This window comes from Fonsecaea erecta (genome assembly GCF_001651985.1).
Source record: "Fonsecaea erecta strain CBS 125763 chromosome Unknown Scaff3, whole genome shotgun sequence".
Taxonomy (NCBI): Eukaryota; Fungi; Ascomycota; class Eurotiomycetes; order Chaetothyriales; family Herpotrichiellaceae; genus Fonsecaea; species Fonsecaea erecta.
Genome location: NW_017387246.1, coordinates 274,780 through 295,673, shown reverse-complemented (window position 1 = coordinate 295,673; position 20,894 = coordinate 274,780). Strand labels below are relative to the sequence as shown.

At 54.1% G+C, this 20,894-nt stretch overlaps 9 protein-coding genes across 9 annotated transcripts; 5 read left to right on the top strand and 4 right to left on the bottom strand.

The window, feature by feature from the left end:
• Positions 1-526: 526 nt before the first annotated feature.
• On the top strand, positions 527-1,000 carry AYL99_03367 (hypothetical protein; the record flags this gene model as incomplete). Its single annotated transcript, XM_018834883.1, has 1 exon — positions 527-1,000. The coding sequence occupies one exon, from the start codon at positions 527-529 to the stop codon at positions 998-1,000; it is 474 nt and encodes a 157-aa protein (XP_018694533.1).
• A 1,011-nt stretch (positions 1,001-2,011) lies between these two features.
• Positions 2,012-3,283, bottom strand: AYL99_03366 (hypothetical protein; the record flags this gene model as incomplete). The annotated part of the gene is made up of 1 exon (XM_018834882.1): positions 2,012-3,283. The coding sequence occupies one exon, from the start codon at positions 3,281-3,283 to the stop codon at positions 2,012-2,014; it is 1,272 nt and encodes a 423-aa protein (XP_018694532.1).
• A 931-nt stretch (positions 3,284-4,214) lies between these two features.
• Positions 4,215-4,747, top strand: AYL99_03365 (RING-box protein 1A; the record flags this gene model as incomplete). Its single annotated transcript, XM_018834881.1, has 4 exons — positions 4,215-4,340; positions 4,391-4,469; positions 4,526-4,596; positions 4,649-4,747. 4 exons carry the CDS (start codon positions 4,215-4,217, stop codon positions 4,745-4,747), a joined length of 375 nt encoding a protein of 124 aa, XP_018694531.1.
• A 2,224-nt stretch (positions 4,748-6,971) lies between these two features.
• On the top strand, positions 6,972-8,948 carry AYL99_03364 (hypothetical protein; the record flags this gene model as incomplete). Its single annotated transcript, XM_018834880.1, has 1 exon — positions 6,972-8,948. The coding sequence occupies one exon, from the start codon at positions 6,972-6,974 to the stop codon at positions 8,946-8,948; it is 1,977 nt and encodes a 658-aa protein (XP_018694530.1).
• Positions 8,949-9,349: 401 nt separating this feature from the next.
• Positions 9,350-10,531, bottom strand: AYL99_03363 (gibberellin 2-oxidase; the record flags this gene model as incomplete). Its single annotated transcript, XM_018834879.1, has 1 exon — positions 9,350-10,531. One exon carries the CDS (start codon positions 10,529-10,531, stop codon positions 9,350-9,352), a length of 1,182 nt encoding a protein of 393 aa, XP_018694529.1.
• An 874-nt stretch (positions 10,532-11,405) lies between these two features.
• On the bottom strand, positions 11,406-12,351 carry AYL99_03362 (hypothetical protein; the record flags this gene model as incomplete). Its single annotated transcript, XM_018834878.1, has 2 exons — positions 11,406-11,776; positions 11,871-12,351. The coding sequence occupies 2 exons, from the start codon at positions 12,349-12,351 to the stop codon at positions 11,406-11,408; spliced, it is 852 nt and encodes a 283-aa protein (XP_018694528.1).
• A 742-nt stretch (positions 12,352-13,093) lies between these two features.
• On the top strand, positions 13,094-14,149 carry AYL99_03361 (hypothetical protein; the record flags this gene model as incomplete). Its single annotated transcript, XM_018834877.1, has 1 exon — positions 13,094-14,149. One exon carries the CDS (start codon positions 13,094-13,096, stop codon positions 14,147-14,149), a length of 1,056 nt encoding a protein of 351 aa, XP_018694527.1.
• Positions 14,150-14,701: 552 nt separating this feature from the next.
• On the top strand, positions 14,702-15,991 carry AYL99_03360 (hypothetical protein; the record flags this gene model as incomplete). The annotated part of the gene is made up of 1 exon (XM_018834876.1): positions 14,702-15,991. The coding sequence occupies one exon, from the start codon at positions 14,702-14,704 to the stop codon at positions 15,989-15,991; it is 1,290 nt and encodes a 429-aa protein (XP_018694526.1).
• A 573-nt stretch (positions 15,992-16,564) lies between these two features.
• On the bottom strand, positions 16,565-18,250 carry AYL99_03359 (hypothetical protein; the record flags this gene model as incomplete). The annotated part of the gene is made up of 2 exons (XM_018834875.1): positions 16,565-18,191; positions 18,240-18,250. 2 exons carry the CDS (start codon positions 18,248-18,250, stop codon positions 16,565-16,567), a joined length of 1,638 nt encoding a protein of 545 aa, XP_018694525.1.
• Between the last annotated feature and the right edge of the window lie 2,644 nt (positions 18,251-20,894).

Below are 20,894 nucleotides of genomic sequence, written 5' to 3'. Positions count from 1 at the left end.
TAAGCAATTGCAGCGACAGGGCTCACAATATGTGTGCTGCAGAGTAAAAGGGTGCCGAGGGAGACAAGCCGCCTGTGATTCCATGCTCCTTGTACTCAGCCTGATAATTAACTTATGGTGAGCAACAGCTATAGTATTAACCTTCAATGTATCTAGCAGAGATTAGTCCAGTCCACATGGGTGTGCCAGAAACATCTGTGGTATATTGTAAGAAGCCCTCGCCGTTTTAAACAGAGACGAGGCAGAATATCTCGGCAAAGCTACCACATACGTCATCGAGGCATTAACTAATCTTGCGGGGCGCAGTTTGGGTCTTTCGCAGCCTCGCCTGCCACTTCTCTTTGGTTCCAGATAATATAACACTCACTTGCCTCCGACGATCCTTCCTTTCCCTGCCAACTGCCCCAACACAAGGATTCCATTCATTCAAACAAGCTACCTGCTTCAATCTCTGGAGACTCTCAACACCAGTGTCTCCATCAATTGCACATCCCTCATATCTCTACTTAAAGGGAAAGAAAAGAAGATGCCTCCCGTCCGCTCTCGCGCCCACAAAAAGCCGCCCCCAGCAGGGTTCGAAGACATCGAAGACACTCTTCTCGAGTACTCGAACAAGATGCGCGATGCACAGAATGCGTCACACGAAGGGAAAAAGAAACACGAAGCGCTCTGGCCCATCTTCCAGATCTCGCACGCCCGGTCCCGCTACGTCTACGACCTGTACTACGAGCGGGAGGCCATCTCCAAGCAGCTGTACGAATGGCTGCTCAAGAACGGGTACGCGGACGCGTCGCTGATCGCCAAGTGGAAGAAGCAGGGGTACGAAAAGCTGTGCTGTCTGCGCTGCGTGCAGACCAAGGAGACGAACTTCCAGGGTACTTGTATCTGTCGTGTGCCGAAGGCGTCGTTGAAGAGGGACGGCGAGGCCGGCGCGGGCGAGGGCGGTGGCGGGCTTCAGTGCGTCAATTGCGGGTGCAGAGGGTGTGCAAGCAGTGACTGAGCAGGAGTTCTGGGGCCAATGGTGACGACGGACAGACGGACAGCCATGGCCAACTCCTTCAAGAATTAAAATGTTTCATGACGCTGTGACCGCTGGATCTTTTCAAGATTTTGGAGCTCCAGCCCTTCGAGGGGAGACAAACTCCTTTCATCATGTACCGATCAGGACAACCAGCTGGATCAGCGATTACGCATATGACCACCACCACCACCCTCCGGAAGGGGGCATGGTTAGGTGGCTGATCAGAAGATGACGAAGCAGGACTGATCGATCAACATTTCCCCACGAGTCCACGGCTCTTTGGTTGCCTCTTAATGGTATACATACTATGGCTGACGGGAAATGTGAATGGACGACACAATCATGTACATGACTTGGAGGATGACACCGCTATCGAGGAGAGGTTTTACGTTTCCCTTTTCCCTTCCATTACCTGCCCATGCCGGCGCAAAGGCAGCGGTGGCATCACTCCATTAAAGGTGTGAGCTGGGTCGGGACAAGCCGGCGGGTTGGGGGGATATCATTATTATGTAGCAAGCTCGAGAGGGGGGTTGTCTTCCAGGCGCCTTTTCTCTCTGCATCTGCTGGATTGTTAGAAGCACAAAGGTCATCGCGGTCATGCACATGTGTGACCAACGGGCTTTTTGTGCAATCGGGAAGAAGAGAAATCTACATTCGTCTACAAAGCAAAAGTGAGCTTCGTTAGGTATGAAGGTATGTGTCCAGCCAGCACCATCATCCCTTTGGGAAAACAAATGAGATCCATCTCAAAAGAATGACCAGTCTCTAGTTTCATACTTTCCAAATCTGCTCCATGATATGTTCTTTCAGAGATAACGTCCGTGCCAGTACACCACCACATGAACCAACCCAAAACCGACAAGTCCATGCCGTCCTGACCCGAGTCATCTCATCAAGATAACAAACCATGGTCCTCCGTACATTTGATCCAGCCGTGGGTACGTCTTAGGTGCGTCTAAATGTCAATGAGAAGCTCCCCTAGGAACCGAGTCATCCTCGAGATGTGAGGTCCAGCTTCAGCACCCTTCTCAAATCATCCTCAAGTTGTTGCGCACTAGGCTTAGATCGATGAGTCGGCATCTGCGGCTGGTTCGTGGATGGCCCTGTAATATATTGGGATTGTTGACGGGAGTTGTGTTTTCGGGAAGCCGTCGGTGGCGTTATTGCACTATCAGACGACAACTCGGCGTACTCGGGCTCGCTCTGTGCTCCATAGACGTGTCTAAGCCGGGAAGAGTTCGTTCGCTTTGGAGTATACATCTGCGCGGCAGGGAATGGATACCCGACGGGATTGAAATTCGGCGGAGAATGATGATACGTGGAATTCTCGTGCATGTAGACCGGTGTGCCGGGGTTCGAGCTGGAACGAGCCTGGCCATATGCAAGGGAAGCACCCGCTGAATACGGGGCTCTGGCGTTGAAAGGATTAGTATCGGTGACGGAATCATTTTCGGTGCCGTTTTCTCGACCGCTTGATTTCATAAGCAACTTCTTCAATGCCTCCGATTTCGCCCTGCGCTCGTTCTCATCCATGCTTCTGCCTCCTGTAGACGTGGACTTGGTGGACCGTAGAGCCTCAATGCGGTCTTTGTAAGGGGTAGCGAAGGCCAGTCCATCTTCTCCCGGGTTCCCGCCTTCCAGCTCGAAGGGAAACATGGGATCTCCCTCTCGGGGCGCGGGTGAATGAGAAGCAGGACTTCCATTGGTAACAGAGAGATTGCCGGAGCGTGCGGCTGGGCTGTCACCCCGAGGAGTGGCTCTTGCCTGTCGGGCGGCTTCGAAGAGGAAGTCACAGGGAGTTGATTCTCGCTTGCTTGGTGATTCATCGCCTGGTGTAACCGAAGAGTCGTGGGAGCTGGTGTCTTCTGAGATGGGAGGTTGTGGTGGCATGGAGCTCGTGGTAGGTAGAGATTTGGAATAGAAGCTCGGAAGAGGAAGAGCTGAAGGGGCTGGTGATTGTTGGAAAGCAGATCCCGCATAGGCGGCTGGTTTCACGGGTGTTGGCATCGCCTTGACCTTCTCCTGCTGAATGTTTCCATACTTCCCTTCTATTTGTGACTTGTTGTTGCCTTGTGGAGGTTTGCGGTGTTGACCTTTGTTGTTCTTTGTTGTACTTCCCATGGCGGGGGAGGGGTTGCGCCGAGGACCTGCGGAAGCTGTTGTGCTGTCGCCGTCACGAACGTCTGACGGCCGGTGGTTCCTCCCTGAACGGCGAGGACCTCGGGAGGCTTGAGGTATCGGAGTCGCAGTTGCTGCAGACATTGTGTATGAGAGGTGTGATGGGCCTGATGAAATCGGCAGCCCAGGGCCTGAGTAGATAAGGAATAATGAAATGCAGAACGCTCAGAGGTATACGAGTATTGTATCGCACAAGAGGACAATTAGACCGGCCGGGAGTATAGGTGGGCGTCTATCTTGAGCGTTTCCGGTGTGGCGAAGCGTAGGGTCTCAAAGTAGGTCGTCGTGGTTGGTGTGAGATGCGGTTGAAGGTTGAAGTGTAAGTGTTCATTGTCTGAACGTACTGTGGTGACTGATGCGCGAACGACCAAAATCTATCCGTGAGACAGAGGATTGGTCTGAAATGCAATAGTTGTATCGATAGCAATGAAGATATTGGTTTTGAAACAGATCGGTGAACCGCGGAGGTGATATGGTAAAAGGGACGAAGAAAGCGAGTGAGTCCGGGTGACGCAGGAGCCTGCGACAAGAGGGTAGGAAGGAAAACAAATACGAAAGGGCGGCGGGCGGTCCTGGGCAGTGCTTGCGGCTGGGCTGGGCTGGGCTGGGCGGCGAGAGGGGCGTTGTTAGAGGATCTTGGGGGGGGGGGGCTGCCTAGTAACCCATTATTGTCGCCACCCCAGCGAGCCAGCCAGCCAGTTAATTACCTAGGTAGTCTACGAGCTGACTTCATCCTCAGCCACTCAATCGCTTCAGCCTTGCGCCTTGCTCATCCCGTCCATCAACTCCGCAGTTTGAACCTGAGAAGCCTTTGAATTCCACCTCATCAGGCTCTTTCCTTCATCATCTCCTTTGATTCAGCCCATTCCCACGTGGACCGAGTCCACCCTTGAGTTGGCCCGAGAACTTGACACGATCCTCCATAACCACATTCCACATCTTCTTCGGTTCCCACCGTCCTCCCCGCACTCCCAACCCTGCTGTCGAAGAAGCGACAACCTTCCCACACATTCAAATGGCGGACGTTGAAATGGCCGATGCTACTGCACCGTCTGATGCGAAGAGCAAAACCCCTGTCAAAGCCTCGAAATCGGGACCCACTGAGGGCGGTGACACCAAGAAGAGATTTGAAGTCAAGAAGGTGGGTTCGATCACAGCGATTGCGCTTGACCTTGTACTCATATATTGTAGTGGAATGCGGTGGCCCTGTGGGCTTGGGACATTGTCGTCGACAACTGCGCCATCTGCAGAAACCACATCATGGATCTTTGTAAGCTACGGCTCTGACCCCAGATTCACTGGCCCCCTTGGCTAATAATGCCACAGGCATCGAATGCCAGGCAAATCAGGGCGCGGCTACGACGGAGGAATGTACGGTCGCATGGGGAATCTGCAACGTGAGGAGAGGAGCCGTGACTATTTGATCAGCCCACTAACTATCGAATTCAGCACGCCTTTCACTTCCACTGCATCTCCCGCTGGCTTAAAACGCGACAGGTGTGCCCGCTGGACAACCGAGACTGGGAATTCCAGAAGTACGGCCGATAAATGATGGATTGAGCAAAAGTCTAAACACCTCCCGGATATCCTTGAGAATAGCTGTGATTGAAGGTCAAGGCGGCACCTGGCAGCATTCCTGCAGAGTCACGCAGAGTCGAATGGAGAGATGAGGACTGGCATGTGGTGCCTTGAGCGGCCAGATGACTCACGCCTGGGCAGCACGATTTTGATGGACATTGATGGCCATATGCCTTGACGATCGAAGACGGAGGAGCCAGGAAACGGTGACCATGTGGTGTTTTCAGCCGAGAGAACCAGGCCAAATAATGACCTGAAGACGTTGTGATCCGCTAGATTCGTCCATGGGATATCCACACATATTGTCATCTTGCCTTCGTTTCCACCACAATGCCTCCTGGCGGCAATACAGTTTTGGAACCATGCCAGGGTTGAGGGTGTCGATTGTAGACTGGCCAAGGAGGAACGACCAAAAACATTGCAAGCACGGCGCCGGCCAACCCGATCCACATAGTCAAATAGATGTCTTGTTCAATGAAGCCCATAATCAGAGCAAGAATCTGTAAGCGTCTTAATCAGCCGCCAACAGTAGGTGACACCCGGGACCTGAAGGGCTCGGGAACAGGAGATAGCCTTACAGACGAGATGGTTAAGACGGCAGAGGAAATTCGCTCTGCAATACGCTGACCGTCGAAATCCTGGTCGCAACGAGTCAGAATTGGGGAACGCGGCTTGAGATGAGCTGAGAGAGGGGGGGTAGAGCGAGGTGTATAGGCTGATCATTTCCACACATACTATTTGACCTTCGAAGAGGTCTTGTAGCTGAGAAATCACGGCATCCATTGGTAATGATTGTGGTCGTTCCGAAAGAGGAATGATTAGATCCAATGGTTGGTGATCGTTCTGGCTTTGATTGATGATACCAGTTGGGCCGGAATAGTTGGTTGTTGTTGTTGTGGGTGAGCAAGTCAATGACCAAAGTGGCCTCGAGTCGTGATAATACTATTAGGTACAGTTGACTTCAAAACAAGCTCCGGAGGTGCCAGACTTATTGACCCCTCACGGGTGGTTGTCCAGGTTCTCCAACCCTAAACCATTCAGCAGTCTTTGACTAGTTCCAGTTAAGAGAAGGGGGGATGGGGGAGACAGCAGGGGGACCTAGATCTCGGCGATTGACCGCGAAGGAATTCTGGTTCTGAGTGGCTGTTCTGGGGGCCACGGGCGAATCCGAACACCATGCCTTGCCGACACCATGAGGGCTTGAGAAAATGCCTCTCGCTAAAGGAGGGCTGCACCCGATGCCCACTAATCGTCACAGTGCTGCTGAGTTTCAGGTCCTCCTGGTTGGTGAGCATTCCGGTTCCGTCTACCCAACAACCCCTCACCCCCTGCCTAGAGCCTATACTGGCCCCGGGCCTGCAGCCTAGCCTGTGAGGGCCTATTGGGTGTGGTTCATAATAAATTTTTTTGCTTCTCTCTGGCAATCAGCGTCTTTTTCCCTCTCGCCATCTCCTGCTTTTCTCCCCTGGTGACATCGGAGTTGCATAATAGCAACTAAGCCTCTCTCCACCTTTTCGCACACTTTTTTCCCTTCCGCTGGCGTTTACATATATCGACCTTGACTTCCGTTGTACACATTTTCGTCCTGTGGCTGCATACTGCAGAAATCGGCGGCGTTGTGACATAACGTTCTCCTCTCACCTCTTTACAACTCTACCTCGTCCACCGTTGACCTGATACTGACTCGTTGGATTGGACGACCTGTTTGTCCGAGTCTTTGTCGTTCCCAATCGGGCAGAAATCTCATACCTCGAGCATCCCAAGGTATAGGAAGGCTGTATCACAGTCTTTCCTATCTCTATTTTCGAACCGTCCACCCTGGCGCTCGACAGCGACGTTAACGCTCCTACGGCCTTCAAGTTGGCGGGCTTTACAGTCTTCTCCTCCTTCATTCGACCTCTGCTAGGAACCTCCTGCATGGTCTTTACCGGCGCAACAACTCGACCCCCGTAACTGGGCCTTCGGAGCTTCAACCTGTCCCTGGCCGTCTCTGGCCTGGGAAACCACCGCTATTGATCATTTGAGAGAGAGACGGCTTTGGCTGTTTGGATACTTTTGAAATACTTTGATTCTCTGCCTGACGGCTCTTTCGCCGTCGCATCTTACAAAGTGGCATAATTAGCATATTCGCAGCACTGGATACAGTGCCAACGACCCGCTTGGAGTCTGGAAAAGAAGGAAGTTCGCGCTGAAAATGTCGTCGTCTGGATCATTGCCAGAAGAAAAGATGGACAGCCGCTACAGCACCCCGGCGCCTGAGCTGGACGACCACCGAGGCACATTGGGTGTCCATCCAGCGCATGTTACTCTACCAGTGCCCGCGGTCGAGCTACAAGTTCCCACGGCGAGGCCAAGCCCCATGGAAGAACGAGATTTGATGTCTGTGGACCAAGCGTTGCTGAAGGCACGGGATCAAGAGAGACACCCAATCGCCCGCGACTTCGAAAATGCCATCGAAGACGACGACAGAAGCGATGTGGATTTTGACGGGCCGAACACCAGCGTCAGACGCCCGTCTCTTCATGCTAGGAGATTCACGAACAATCGCGAGGGTCGCACCCGTCTTCCGCGGAATGATCGTTCACGAGAGAGCTCGTCATCCCGATCGACCTCCCCGGCCAACTCCATTGAAGCCTTTGCCGAGCCACGTCGCCGACAACGCGCCAACACCGCCGAAAGCCATGCGTCCTCACTCCTGGAGACGTTTCGAAACCGTGCCTACTCGGACGGCACGAACCAAAGACGCCCGACGTTGAGTAATATTAGCGTCCCCCCTGCTCTGACCCAGCGCACGGACAAGGACGCCAGCGAGGACGTGACCTTCCCGACTGAGGATGAGCCTGGGAAGACGTACAAGATTGATTTCGAGGAGCTCGAGGAGTTTGTCGCACTATGTGCACAGGGCAAAATTCCCGACGACCAGATTACTGAGGTCTCAACTGACAGCCGGGCCTTTGCGGATTTGCGCAAACACCATTTCGGGCACGTTGGAGAACCCAATGCCGTTCTCAACGGGGAATGTTTCTATGAGAAACCCGTGACGCAACACGATTCAAACAACGGTCAGTCTTCCTCGTCGGAAGAGGAGGTCATGATCCGACCAAGTCATGCGGCGCCGGACCCCGTTGACAGATTCTTTCTGTTCACGTCTGAACTGACACAAGGCCAGCGTGCCAAGAAGTTGGGCGATTTTGTTGCCGATGGCACCACCTTCCGTGATCTATTCGAAGTCGGACCTGACGGTGGTGTCTGGTGGCTTGACGTCCTCAACCCGACGAAAGCCGAGCTGGCAGTCCTTTGCCGGGCCTTCAAGATCCATCGCCTCACTCAGGAAGATATCGAGACCCAAGAGGCGCGCGAAAAAGTGGAGTTGTTTTCACAATACTACTTTGTCTGTTTCAGGTCATTCAACATGGATAAAGGCCACGAAGACTTTCTTGATCCGATCCACGTCTATATTGTCGTCTGTGGTGACGGAGTGCTGAGCTTCAGCTACAGCCCCATTCCACACCCGAAGAACGTGCGCAAGCGTATCGCAAAGCTTGGTGATTTCCTCTCCCTCGGTCCGGACTACATCTGCTATGCCATGATCGATGACATCGTCGACTCTTTCGCGCCCATCATCCGCGACGCTGAGCAAGAATCCGAGAATATCGAGGACCAGGTGTTCATTGCACGCGAGGATGATTTCTTGGCTCTGCTGAGGCAGATTGGCGAATGCCGCAAGCGCGTTCTTAACATGATGCGGCTGTTGGGTGGCAAGGCGGACGTCATCAAGGGGTTTGCAAAGCGGTGCAACGACCAGTACCAGATGACGCCTCGTGGCGACATTGGATTGTACCTGGGCGATATCCAAGACCACGTTGTGACGATGATGTCGAACTTGGGCCACGTGGAGAAGATGCTCTCTCGCTCGCACGCCAACTACCTGGCCCAGCTCAACGTGGACAACATCCTGAAGGGCAACCACACCAACAAGAACCTGGCCAAGATCACCGTTTTGGCGACCATCCTCGTGCCCCTGAATCTGATCACTGGTCTGTTCGGCATGAACGTCAATGTCCCCGGCAAAGATACCGAAGGCCTGTACTGGTTCTTTGGCATTATCGGTGGCATTGGCGTGTTTGTCGTGTTGAGTCTGCTCCTTGCCAGACGACTGCGGGCCATCTAGAACATGAGCAGGGAGGGGAGTTTCTCTCCTTCTCCTCCCTGGAAAGTTCTTTCGATGCGTGTTTTGTGACTTCTGTTTGGTGGATTCGCGTATGTCTTGTTTTGTGTTAGTCTTTCCGTCTGGCATGGTGTGCTGTCTCCTACGGAACACACGTTACACATTGTTAGAGCTCTATGAGTTATGTTCAGTACAGCAGTGGGATTGATACATCGATCTCTTGACGCGATTTCTGAGTTGGGATAGAGTTGTGCATACATAGAGTTTTCGTTGATCGTTTAGATGATATATTCTCTCAAGAACCATCCAGCTTACTATATTTTTCTCAACTCGTACTTCGCCTCCATGTCTCTTTGCTTGGACAGTAGATGCCTAGGTAGCTAGCCATACGATGAGCCGTCTGTCTATGACTTGTACTTCTGGTCTCGGAACCCAGCAAGGACCTCGACCGTCCCATCTCCGCGTTCCGCCCAGCGCTTGGCCGCAATGTCGGGATTCAGCTGCAGTGTCTGCTTCGCCCGGACCCACTGCTCCATGGTGACCAGCTTGTCAAACCGGGGCTGGACCCCGGCCTTCTGCAGGACCGGCGAGTCGGTGATGGGCACCAGCACGGTGTCGTTGTGCGGGCGGGCAAAGTACAGCAGGCCCGTGCGCTTGTACTGGCGCTGGTCCTCGGGCGGGGCGACCACGCGGTGCACGGAGCTCTTGAGCCAGCCGCCCGTCAGGTGCGAGATGGTGTCGGCCAGGTTGACGGTGATGGTGCCCGGCTGGGCCGACACGTACGTCCAGTTCCCGTCCTCGCCCAGGATCTGCAGGCCGGCCACGGGCTGGCGGAACAGCAGCGTGACGGTGCCCAGGTCGGTGTGGCCGCCGCGCTTGCCGTAGTCGCTGGCGGCCCACTGCTCCTCGGTGCGCGGGTGGTAGAGCATGTAGCGGAAGTGGTCCTCGCTCTTCTTGTCGTACGTGTGCTGCTTGACCAGGTAGTCCTCGTCGGGCAGCTGCAGGACGACGGCGAACAGACGCAGCAGCGGCAGCACGACGTTGGCGTGCAGGGCGCGTTGGAACGCCTCGATCTCGCCGATGTGCGCCTTGATCAGGGCCGGGTAGTCGTACTTGCCGACGAAGTCCGCGGTGAACTTGGGGAAGTTGAGCATCTCGACGTTGTCGCGCGAGTTGGCCTGCAGGGAGCGACCGGGCCGTCGCCAGCCGTTGTAGTCGGCTTCGGCGTAGCGCACCTCGTACTTCTCCTTCTCGGCCACGGGCAGCTCGAAGAAGTTCTGCGCCAGCGTGAACTGCCGGTCCACCTCCTCCTGCGTCAGGCCGAAGTTCTTCACGTAGAAGAAGCCCACGTGGTGCACGGCGTGCTCCAGCTGCTGCGCCAGACGCTCTTTGCCCCCTGGCCGGCTCAGCTCCTCGAGGTCGAGCGTGACCAGCTCAGCCCAGGGCAGCTCAGCCTTGGTGACTGGCGGGTGCACGTAGGGCTTGAGACGGCTGTAGTCGTACTGCTGAGGATCAGCATCCTGGACTCTATTGGCCGTGGCCGTGGCCGCGGGAGCCTGGGTATCAGTGATGGTGGTGGACGACATGGTTTGATATGGAGGCTTTTGCTTGACTCTGGGTCAGACGTTACAAAGCTCGACTATCGTCGGGAATACTCGCTCAAGAGAGAGTTGAGACCTGGTATACCAACCAACACATTACCAATCGGTGTCCCCTTATCAGGACTCTGGAGAGAGAGTCGAGCGGTTGATTGTGTCAATCCTTCTCCAAATGTCGCCATAGTGATTTTCGACCATGCCATTCGCTCCGAGGTCAGTAAAGTGCATAGGAGACGGTATAAATCGCCCCCCTGCTCTTGCATAGCTGCTTGATTGTCGTGCCGACACGTCGACGATAAAGCATCTGGATCTGCGGTACCGGCGCTGTCCACGACGCCTGATTGGGTCTGTCGAGCAGGTGTATTTGTCAGTCACCACATGCCATTTCGCATTCTGGAGGATTGTCCCGTCTGTATCTGCCGAAGGACAATGTCGTGAGTGTTGCCAAAGCATTCACAGAAGTCTCAGTAGATACTTTTGGCAGTTTCATGAAGCGTGTTGTGTTCTAGGCGGGACACGTGTAGTAAGTGCCTCATCAATCTCAGCCTCGTCGGATGAGCGAATCTGTCAACGAAGCTGGGCGAACGACGGGGTATCAATAAATATAGGCGGCTTTGACCATCACTTTGAACAATACATACTGCTAATCTGCCTTGATTTGCTAAGACCTTGTACTATACCATTTGGCGTGCTGCAGGGCCAAATCCCGTCGGCAACTGGAGCCTGCCAATATTCTCTACCTCCAAACCATACCGTTCAATATCAACAAACACGGGACAAAGGGCTATAATACAATAGATGGCGACTTCTCTGGTGCCTCCCTGAAATCAAGAGGTGGGAAATGCTGCAGGCCTGTCTTGCCTCATCCAGCGTCGCCACCGAATACCTCCTCCCAGATCCGGAAGACTGCTTCGTCGTAAATCCCAATCCAGATCTCTTCGAACCAGCCCGCGAACTCGGCCTCTCCCAAACATTCCCGCAGAAGCTCTGCCACCTGTTTCGGTGGGCACTTCCACACTCCGCAGCCCAGTGCCGCTAACATCAGGACACTTTTGTCTTGCCTGGCTGCCATCCTCAAGGCCATCCTGAATCTCTCCTTGATCGTCTCCACGTCCTTGTCGAGCTTCATGCGCATTTCCCCCGTCGCTCTCTTTTTGGAACTTTTGTCCGGCACGAGAGACGAACAGGCCAGGGCCGCCACACTAAGCACGCTCACGGTCGCCCAGTCTTTTCCTGGCCAGAGTTTCAGAGTTTCGTGTTAGTTCGTCCCGGAAAATGACCACCTGTGGTGAAAATATGCCGGCACATTGGCCGGGATTGCCGTCACGCTGCACCACCGTCCGCCAGGGATACTTTTCCTTCCACTGGTCCAGCGTCGGCCATAGGGTCGATGAGTAGCACAGCGCGTCCTCTTGCGTAGTGCCGAATCGGTGTCGCCAACCTCCAGCTAGTTCGACGTCAGAAGCACAGTTCAGCACCGCCGTTCGGTGCAGGTAGTCGGGTCGGGTCTTGAGGACTTGCCATGTTAAGGAGAAGGTGTCACCATATCGTACTTTGGTGTTGGGGAATGTGTGTCCCGGGGAGGCGTTGTTGTCGAGAGTTTCGAGCTGCGTTGGGAAAAAGGTCGATTTCGATTGTTCTTGAATGATTCCCATGGTTGTCAGGACGTTAGAGATCTGGGCAAGTGTCTCCTCGACCATGCCCTTGCGTTTTTCTTTGGGTGGTGGTTCTGTTCCGAACGAGGCACGGCCCTGGTAGCGTTCTGCTGGTAGGTTGTTGGTTGCTCGAGGTCTATTGGAGCGAGACATGGCTTGGGTCTTTCTTTCGGACTGGTAAAGAGTAGGAGATGTGGGCATGGGAGAAGGCAATAGATATTTGAATGCTGATGAGGGAGTATACCTTGGCTGAGGGCAAGACGGACCTCACCAGAATCACAGGAAACATCCCCCTTCATATACTCAGGAAACGCGGCTGGAAGCTCCTATCATTAAGCTGTTGCATGACCCGACAGCTGCACATTTCGGATGAGGCTCTCGTTGGTCAAACAGATTGATGAAAGTGCACTACATAGTCGTACCAAAGAAACAATAACTCAATCTCTATCCCCATGAGGAGTCACGGGAGACAATGCAGTTTGGTCTTCCTCATAGCTGGAGAAGAGGTAAACGACGGCCCAAAGGAAGAGGAATAACAGACAAGCCACGTTTCCCTGTCACCACTAGTATTGTCTGAGGGCTGTGTGTGGGATGATTGAAGTCTTTACGAGTCTCGAGTCTCGTCTCGTCTCGGTGTCTCTCGGACTCAATCATTACCGTCGGCCTAGTTTCCTTATCTGGCGTACCATGCCACTAAATAATTTAGCTCGGCTATTCCTTGCCACTCACGTGTACTCACTTACCAACTGCAAAACTTGCGATCCACCACCACCGTCCTCCATAACCCTGCCAATACCACAGCCTGTTGACGATATACCCCGTACATTTCCCCTCTCCTCTACTACGCCTCATCATCACCCCCTCTCCCTGACACTCCTCCTCCACCATCGCCGCCATGCCTCGAGCAGAAGTGGGATCAACCAAGTACATCGCCAACCAGATGAAGTCGAAAGGGCTTCAACGGTTGCGATGGTATTGTCAAGCATGTCAACGGCAGATGCGGGACGAGAATGGATTTAAATGCCATGTTGCCTCCGAATCGCACGTCCGTCAAATGCAGCTGATCGGCGAAGACCCTCGAAAAGCCATCAACGACTTCTCAAACCAGTTCCTCCGAGATTTCATCCAACTTCTACGTACGGGACACGGCGAGAAAAAGGTCAACGTCAACCAATTCTATCAAGAGTACATCTCAAATAAACAACATATTCATATGAATGCGACCAAATGGAGCAGCTTGACCGATTTTGCAAAGTACCTTGGCAGAGAAGGAATATGCCGCGTGGACGAGGATGAGAAAAACGAAAGCCGCGCGGGCGCAAGTGGGCTCACCATCAGTTGGATTGATAACAGTCCCGAGGCTCTGCGACGACAGGAGGCGATCCGCAAGAAGGAGAGACAAGACCGTGGCGACGAAGAACGAGAGCAGCGTATGATCCAGGAACAGATTCGAAAGGCAAAGCGACAGGGATTGCCGGACACTGAAGAAGATGAGGAGGAACAAGGGGACGATATCGAGACTGTTGGCGGCGAGGGCATCAAACGGAGGGAGGGAGAGAAAATCGTGCTCAATTTTGGAGCAAAGAAACAGACACCGGAGACAGCCAAACCACCCACGCCGCCTCTCTCGGAGAAAGATGAATCACCATCATCCGACAAGGAGAAGGAGGTCGGCACAGCCCCCAGAGCCTCGCCTCCTGTGTCCGACGACCCCAAGCCAAAGCAACCCATATCCATGTCCTTTGGCGCCTCGTCAACCAAACCGAAGAATGTCTTCGCCGCATCTTCCAAGAAAAACCCCTTGGGTGCTTCGAAAAAGCCATCCGGCCCTGTCCAGCAAAGGCCAATGAGCGAAGCGGAGAGGATTATGAAGGAAGAGATTGAGCGGAAACGGCAACGGGAGGGCAGCGGTGCTCACGGTGGGAATGTGTTCAAAAGGGCACGGGTTTGATAGCAGAGGATGGGGCGGAGATGGGCCATGAGGACAAGATCACTACTGAGTATTACGATTCACGACCAACCAATGTATGTATAACTAGAGCGGTGGAAGGAAGGGAGAAAACCCCCGGTGACAAGGATCGATAAAATCGATAGCTTCCTAATATGACAGCTCACAGACTGCTGCCATACCTTGAAATGCTATTGCTGCTGATACCCACCTAGACTTATGGATTTTGTGAAAGAGAAACACTGTAGACGATCTCGTAGATATGCGAAAGTCTTCATAGTATAGTGATTCTGCCTGTATTCCTCCGACGCAGGTGATTGGTCGCCACAACACAACACAACACATCTTCAAGGCTTCGAAATAAATTGTTCACGAGAGGTGTTACAAATGGACTGGACGGGCAGAATTGCCCATGATCAACGCCGGTAGCATCGCGATCGAGCATCCGACACAAGAGGGAACGTTCATATTTTGCCCTTCATCCCCGTCACGGGGCATGATTTCAGCCTGCTGCTGCCCGACAGATATAAAAAAAACCATGCTCGATCCAACGTCATGGCGATCCCGTCGCAGACCAAAAGCAGCAGAAGCAGCAGCAGCAGCAGCAGCAGCAACCGCAAGGCTCCACGACGCAAACCACCAGTGTCTCTAAAATCGACTCGTCCACCTCTACTCGTCGCCGCCGCCCGGTCCGGCTCCGGCACCGGCTCCAAGGCCCGTGCTCCGGCGACAGGGACGGCACGGAAGACAGGCACCTCATCTTCATCGACGTTGTCGTCGTTGTCGTCGTCGCTCTCGTCAAAACACACCCGCACACTGATCAACACGCACCACCTGCTCCAGAAGCGCCTGGCCGGCGCGCGCGCCAGGAACGACGCCGACGCGGTCCGCGACGTCGAGGCCCAGATCGCCGCCCAGGGCGGGCTGAAGTCGTACCAGCTCGCCAGTCGCACGGGCCAGAGCGCCCAGCGGGGCGGCGACTCCAGTCGTGTGCTGGTCCGTTGGTTGGACCGGGAGCTCAAGGCTCGCAAGGCGGCTCTGCGCCATCAGGGTGATCCCTTGTTTAAGCGAAGAGCGCCTGGGGATCACGTTCGGGACCACGATGACGATGACGATGATGATGGTGGTGGTGGTGACGAGGAAGAGGATGGGCATGCTACCGACACCACCGCTCCATCGCCAGATGTCCTCCCGATCCGGATCCTCGAGATTGGGGCCCTGAGCACACAAAACGCCCTGAATGTGGCGGGGGTGACGCGCGTGCGCCGGATCGACCTGCGAAGCGCCGAGGAGGGCATCGAGGAGGTGGATTTCATGCGTCTCCCGCTTCCCAACAACAACACTCACAGCGAAGTTGGGGCTGGAGCAGGAGCTGGAGCAGGAGCAGGAGGGTCCTACTACGACGTTCTCAGCCTCAGCTTGGTGTTGAACTACGTGCCCGACGCAGGAGAGCGAGGGAAGATGCTGAGGCGGACGACCTTGTTCTTCGCGCCACAGGTATCACCGTCACCACCACCCTCACCGGGAGAAGCTGGCCCCAGGGACGACGAACCACAGCAGCTCCCGTGCCTCTTCCTCGTCCTGCCCTCGCCCTGCCTTCACAACAGCCGCTACCTCACGCCGCAGTACCTCACCGCCATCCTCAACTCGCTGGGCTACGTCCACCTGCACACCAAGACCACGCGCAAACTGCATTACAGCCTCTGGCGCTTCGACGGGCCACGGGCCAGGAACGAGTGGATTAAGGGCGGCGGCAATACGGTCTTTAAAAAGAAGGAGATCAATCCGGGAGGCGGGAGGAACAACTTTTGTATTGTCCTCGATGAAGGTGATCTGGAGTCTTAGAGTCTCTGGCGTCTGGGGAAAAGGAATGAGATGCAGTAGAGTCTGTTTGCATTGTCTTCGAGAGTCTTGTCTGTTTCCAGTCCGTCCAACGTAGTCCGTGCACCGTCCACACCGGAAGCTTCTTCCCCTTCCGCAGACATGTTCTTCTCTCTGGCTTCTCACACCAGACATCTGGATTTCACCCTGTTCTTTTCTATGTGGTATGTTTAGTGATCGCTGTGCGGCGCCGTATCCTCTCTGGGGGCGGCACCGAGCTCCCTGGTGAGTGGCCCCCACGCAATATCGGTTGCCGCCAATTGGAATACCAACTCCACCCATACAATAAAGCCACAAACATTCCCTCTCACCGGATCCCACCCAGAGAACTTGCCAAAAAGGGGTAGCTTTCGACAGTAAAAGCCAGAGACGCCGGGGCTGTTTAGTAAAAGTGCGCCTTCCATGATAACGAAGTCCTGTTGATGCTTGCATACAATGCTCCATGTGTCCCAGAACGCCATATCCAGGCGATGTTTGGCGGAATCTTTTATACTGATTCAGGCTGTTGTCAGAAACAAAAAATGCGGCATGGTATGATTAGATCGCCACCGTCTTCATTTCTCCCTCGATCCCATTAACGCCCAGGCCCTTGACCTCAGGCTCTGGTTCTGTCGGTTTGTCGTCCTGGGGTTCGTTGTTGCCGGCTGTCAAGACCCGGGTGAGTCGAGTGGCGGGGAAATCCTTCGAATCTGCGCTCTTCAATGACGCGGGTGTCGAGACATCGACCAGTTTATCTCCACCCTGCTTGGTGGCAGTTGTCGCTTGTGAATCGATGGGCGCAGGGACTGCTCGCTTCTTGCCTTCACTGACAGAGTCCTCGGCGGCTTCAGCAAAATCTCGTACCACATCTCCTCCCGGGCGGATAGCTTGCGGCTGGGCAATTTCTTCTTGAACTCGGGCAAGAGGACTGCTGACGGTGTGTCTCGGGCTACCCGTAGGTCCCCGTGAAAACCGGTGAGGCGACCGACCCCTATCCTCGCCCACGACGGGGCTGTTGTACGGGGAGTGTCGGCCGTTCTGCGCTACTGAACTGTTGTTCAATCCTGGTGGCTGAGATCTCCGTTTCGGTCCCCTCCGTCCGTATTTCTGGTCTGCTCGCCAACGCAAGATATCCATGTAAGCGGGTTCAACCGTCTCCGTCTTGAATTCTTTCAATTTCAGCTCGCCGGTCTCCTCGTCGACAAAGACCTTTTCGGTGCCGAGGTCGTCCGCGACCGTGGCCAAAAAGTGTGCCCACGAGCGCGCAACAACATATTTACAATCGTAGTCTCTTCCAAACAGGATAACTTGGCCCCATTTGCCCGCTGGACCTGGCGCCAGGTCGATGGCGATGTTGTTCCCGCCCCAATCTCTGGCCAGGGCGATCCAACTGGGATGAGCATAAGCTCTCTGGATGGCATTGGGGGGCTGTGATTCTTGTTTATCCAGAAGTTCTTGTCTCCAGAAGCGGTTGCCATTGGCCTGGCTCGACGAGGAAGCGCCGTTGCTGAGACCTTTGGAACCGTAGGAGGGTTTCCGGGCACCACTCAAAAATTCTTCGTTGACCACCTGCCAATTCTTCCATTCCTGGACAATTTCTTCACAGTCGAGCAGCATGCAGCCAAAAATGATGCCAGTTGGTCTGCCGCCGCGTTCTTGACCGTCATGGATGGCAAGGGACTCGCGCACGTCTTGCGGTAAAGACATGTTCAGCTCATGCTCCAGCTCATTGATGTCATTCTGCGTACACCCCTCGCCCAGCTGATCCCACAGTTCTGGATAGTTTTTCTCAGCCCAGCGGTCGATTTTCTTCCAGGAATGAGACACAGGCGGGGGGGGAGGTGCACCGTCGGCGAAGTTCTGCATTTGGATCTCGCCAGGAGAAACCACTTCCTCGGCGCCAGCACGCTTGGGAGATGATATGGAGCGCATGCCCGGCGAGTATGGTCTGGCAGGTGACTGGGGCAATTGAGTTGAGGAGACAGAGGGCCGTTTGGATTCGTCGTGGTATGTCTGGGAGAGGTCTTGGTGCGACTCAATGGCACTGGTTGCGACCGAAGTCAGGGGGGCATGTCGACTCTGTGCGACAGGGACATGTTGGCCGGTCCGGTAAGGCGAGTCGTGAGAGGCATGGCGGTCATTGGAGGTCATGGTATGCCAAAAGGAACGCCATGCCGTAGCGAAACTGGGAGAAGTCAGTACAGGCAGACTGGCAACAGGGAGGGAGACGCACGAGTTTGCCATGACTGGCGAGACAGTCAGGGTAGTCGTTGCCACTTTGACGGTTGAAAGGGGTTCTAGTTGAATTAGAACATTAACATGGGCCGAATTTGAACGAGTGTCTCTGGGTTTCGGTGTGGTTGAGTGGTCAAGACAAAGGGACAACGAGAAGTGGTGGTGGTGGTTTTTGTTGCCGGCCGCAAACAAAGCAGAATTCCCCGTGTTGACAACGGATTTGGGCGAGATCAAAACAATGGAGATGGAAGCGATTTGTGACACGAAGTATGCAGTCCAGTGCGGTTCGTGCAGAGGCAGATAGCGGGAAAATCGTCAACGAGAGGTGTCAAGATTAGTTGGATTGAAGGTTGAAAGGTCAAAGATCGAGGGTGGTGAGTATTTTGCAGGTTTTCGCAGGCACACAGCAAAGGCGCAGGGAGGGCAGGCGCAGTGTCAAAGGGGGAGCAGAGGGCACCTTTGAACTATGGGAAAAACTGGGGGAGACGGGAGCCGCTAAAAGCAATGTTACGGGCGCACCACATGCGCCTGCAGATGACATTTTAGACACCCGCGCCTAGGAGCATAGAAGCACAGGAGCCTAACTACGCCTAGTGAGCCCGCCCACTAACAGCCAACAACCCTGGTGACCCTAGCTTCTTACCGGGGGGGAGGGATGGAGAGCCACTAGGATTCTCGCTGCAGACCGCGCCCCAGTTCTGTTCTTGGGAGCCTCATCCATGTCCGCCAATGTCCACCGTCCGTCTTGTTCTTCACCCTCAGTTATCTTATTCGTCTCACCCAACAAATCATTATTACATACAGACAAAACCTAAAGTCAGGAAGTATCACAAACGGTACTGCCCCTCCAAAAGAGAGGGAGAGAGAAGGTATCGAGCTCGTCTTCTCCGATCTTCAGCCGCCTTCCTGCGTTCAGCTCTGGCAGCCCCTGCAAGCACTGCGCCCCGGGTCTCGACGCGTCAATCATCTCTTCAATCAGCTAGACATGTCCAGGTTGTGGGGGACAAGATAGCATTACGAGCTGATGACGCGCCCTGCTCTGTTTCTCCCCAATTGACCTCTGTACGAGCACAACGACACCGACCAACAATCAATCATAACGCCATCTCGGACGGTGTGAGGCTCATGCTCCACCTTCATCTACCTGAATCGCGCTTCCCGCTACGCGTCAATTAATGGGCTGCGATCAAGCCTCATGGTGGCCCCGCTCACCGATAGGCTCGAGGTCCGCTGTTAGAGATTGCACGATAACGCAAAAAGAAGAGGCGTGGAATAAAAGGGGCTCATCATACCCAACACCCTTTTTAAGGGGATACAACCTTGACCAAATTGATTGATTTTCTCTGGGTTATCGCCACGCTGATTCGTCATGTGCGAGATGAAAGGAGAATGTCACGCAGGTTACGCCCACCTCGTCGATCGTCAACGAGGCAAAATTCTCGTTTTTCTGCTTCAATGATCTTCACCGTGTCTCGGATCCGGCTTCCAACCCCTCAACCCCTCGTCCATGGCCAGCATGACCTGAAAATTGCACATCAGTCGACCAGGTTTGTCCACGAGCAAGCCCGTTTGCAGCAAATTCTCCGTTCGATCTTGTGCAACGTGGCCGCTAGTCTTGCATGTTGAGAAACAAGGTGCAAGAGCAGGACGGGATGCTGCAGGTCGATCTGTCCCACTAAACGTTGTGTTTGTGTTCCGAAGATACAACTACAACTTACAGCAGCTCTTAAATCGAACATTCTGGGCCCTTTCCTGGAGTAGATGATCACTCTTCTTCTCCTTTTATTACTCGCTGAGTCAACATTCTCTTCTATAATGGCTGTACTGCGTATTATGCAACTAAACTGGCCTGAACCCTACCCACATCCACTGGGCGGCTGAAGAAGAGGGTTTCCCCCCAACGGACACCTACAGTCTGTGTGGCATTCGACCACCCATGTCCTTCGTCGCTATGGCATTCCAGCAAGTGCCCAGACAAGGAAGAGTATACAACCATGCACATATTCCTGTTGCCGGAGCAGCATCCAAACAAAAGCTGCCAGAACGGCCAATCGGTGAGTTTTGCCACGCCTAATGCAGGTACACAAGACATTTCCGTGGTCCAGCCTTACCACCAGCATGGCTGCGAGATAAGTATAGCATATGCCCTGCAGCTAGGACAAGCCCACCAGCCAATCAGAGATGGCCTCAGTTCCCTGTTTTCGGCCCCTGAGAACAGGGCAATTCGATGAGCATCCGGAGACACACGGGATGGTCGCTTACAGTAACTGGGCGCGCCAAGCTACTTCAGCCCAGTCTGCCGCCTCTTGTGGAATCGTGCAATATCTAACAATTGACCCAAAAGATTCTATATATCGCCTTGGTGCCCGCAAAGGATTGGAGATGTGTCAGCAAGTCAGCAACCAACCACATTAGCGGGATATCATCCAGGACGCTTCGACAGGCGGAGCCTCATCTCAATCGTTCCTCCTGCCTATGTATGTACACAGGTCTATAGGCTTCGAGTGGAGGAGGCTATTATTGGCGACCTACGTACCGATTTCTGTTTCCGGTGGTCTGGCTCTTCTTTTCTCCGTTCCATGCGTCCAGGCATAATCAATCCGAGGGATGTAGAAGCGAGCGAGCCGTGAACTGCATCTTACTTGCATCTCTT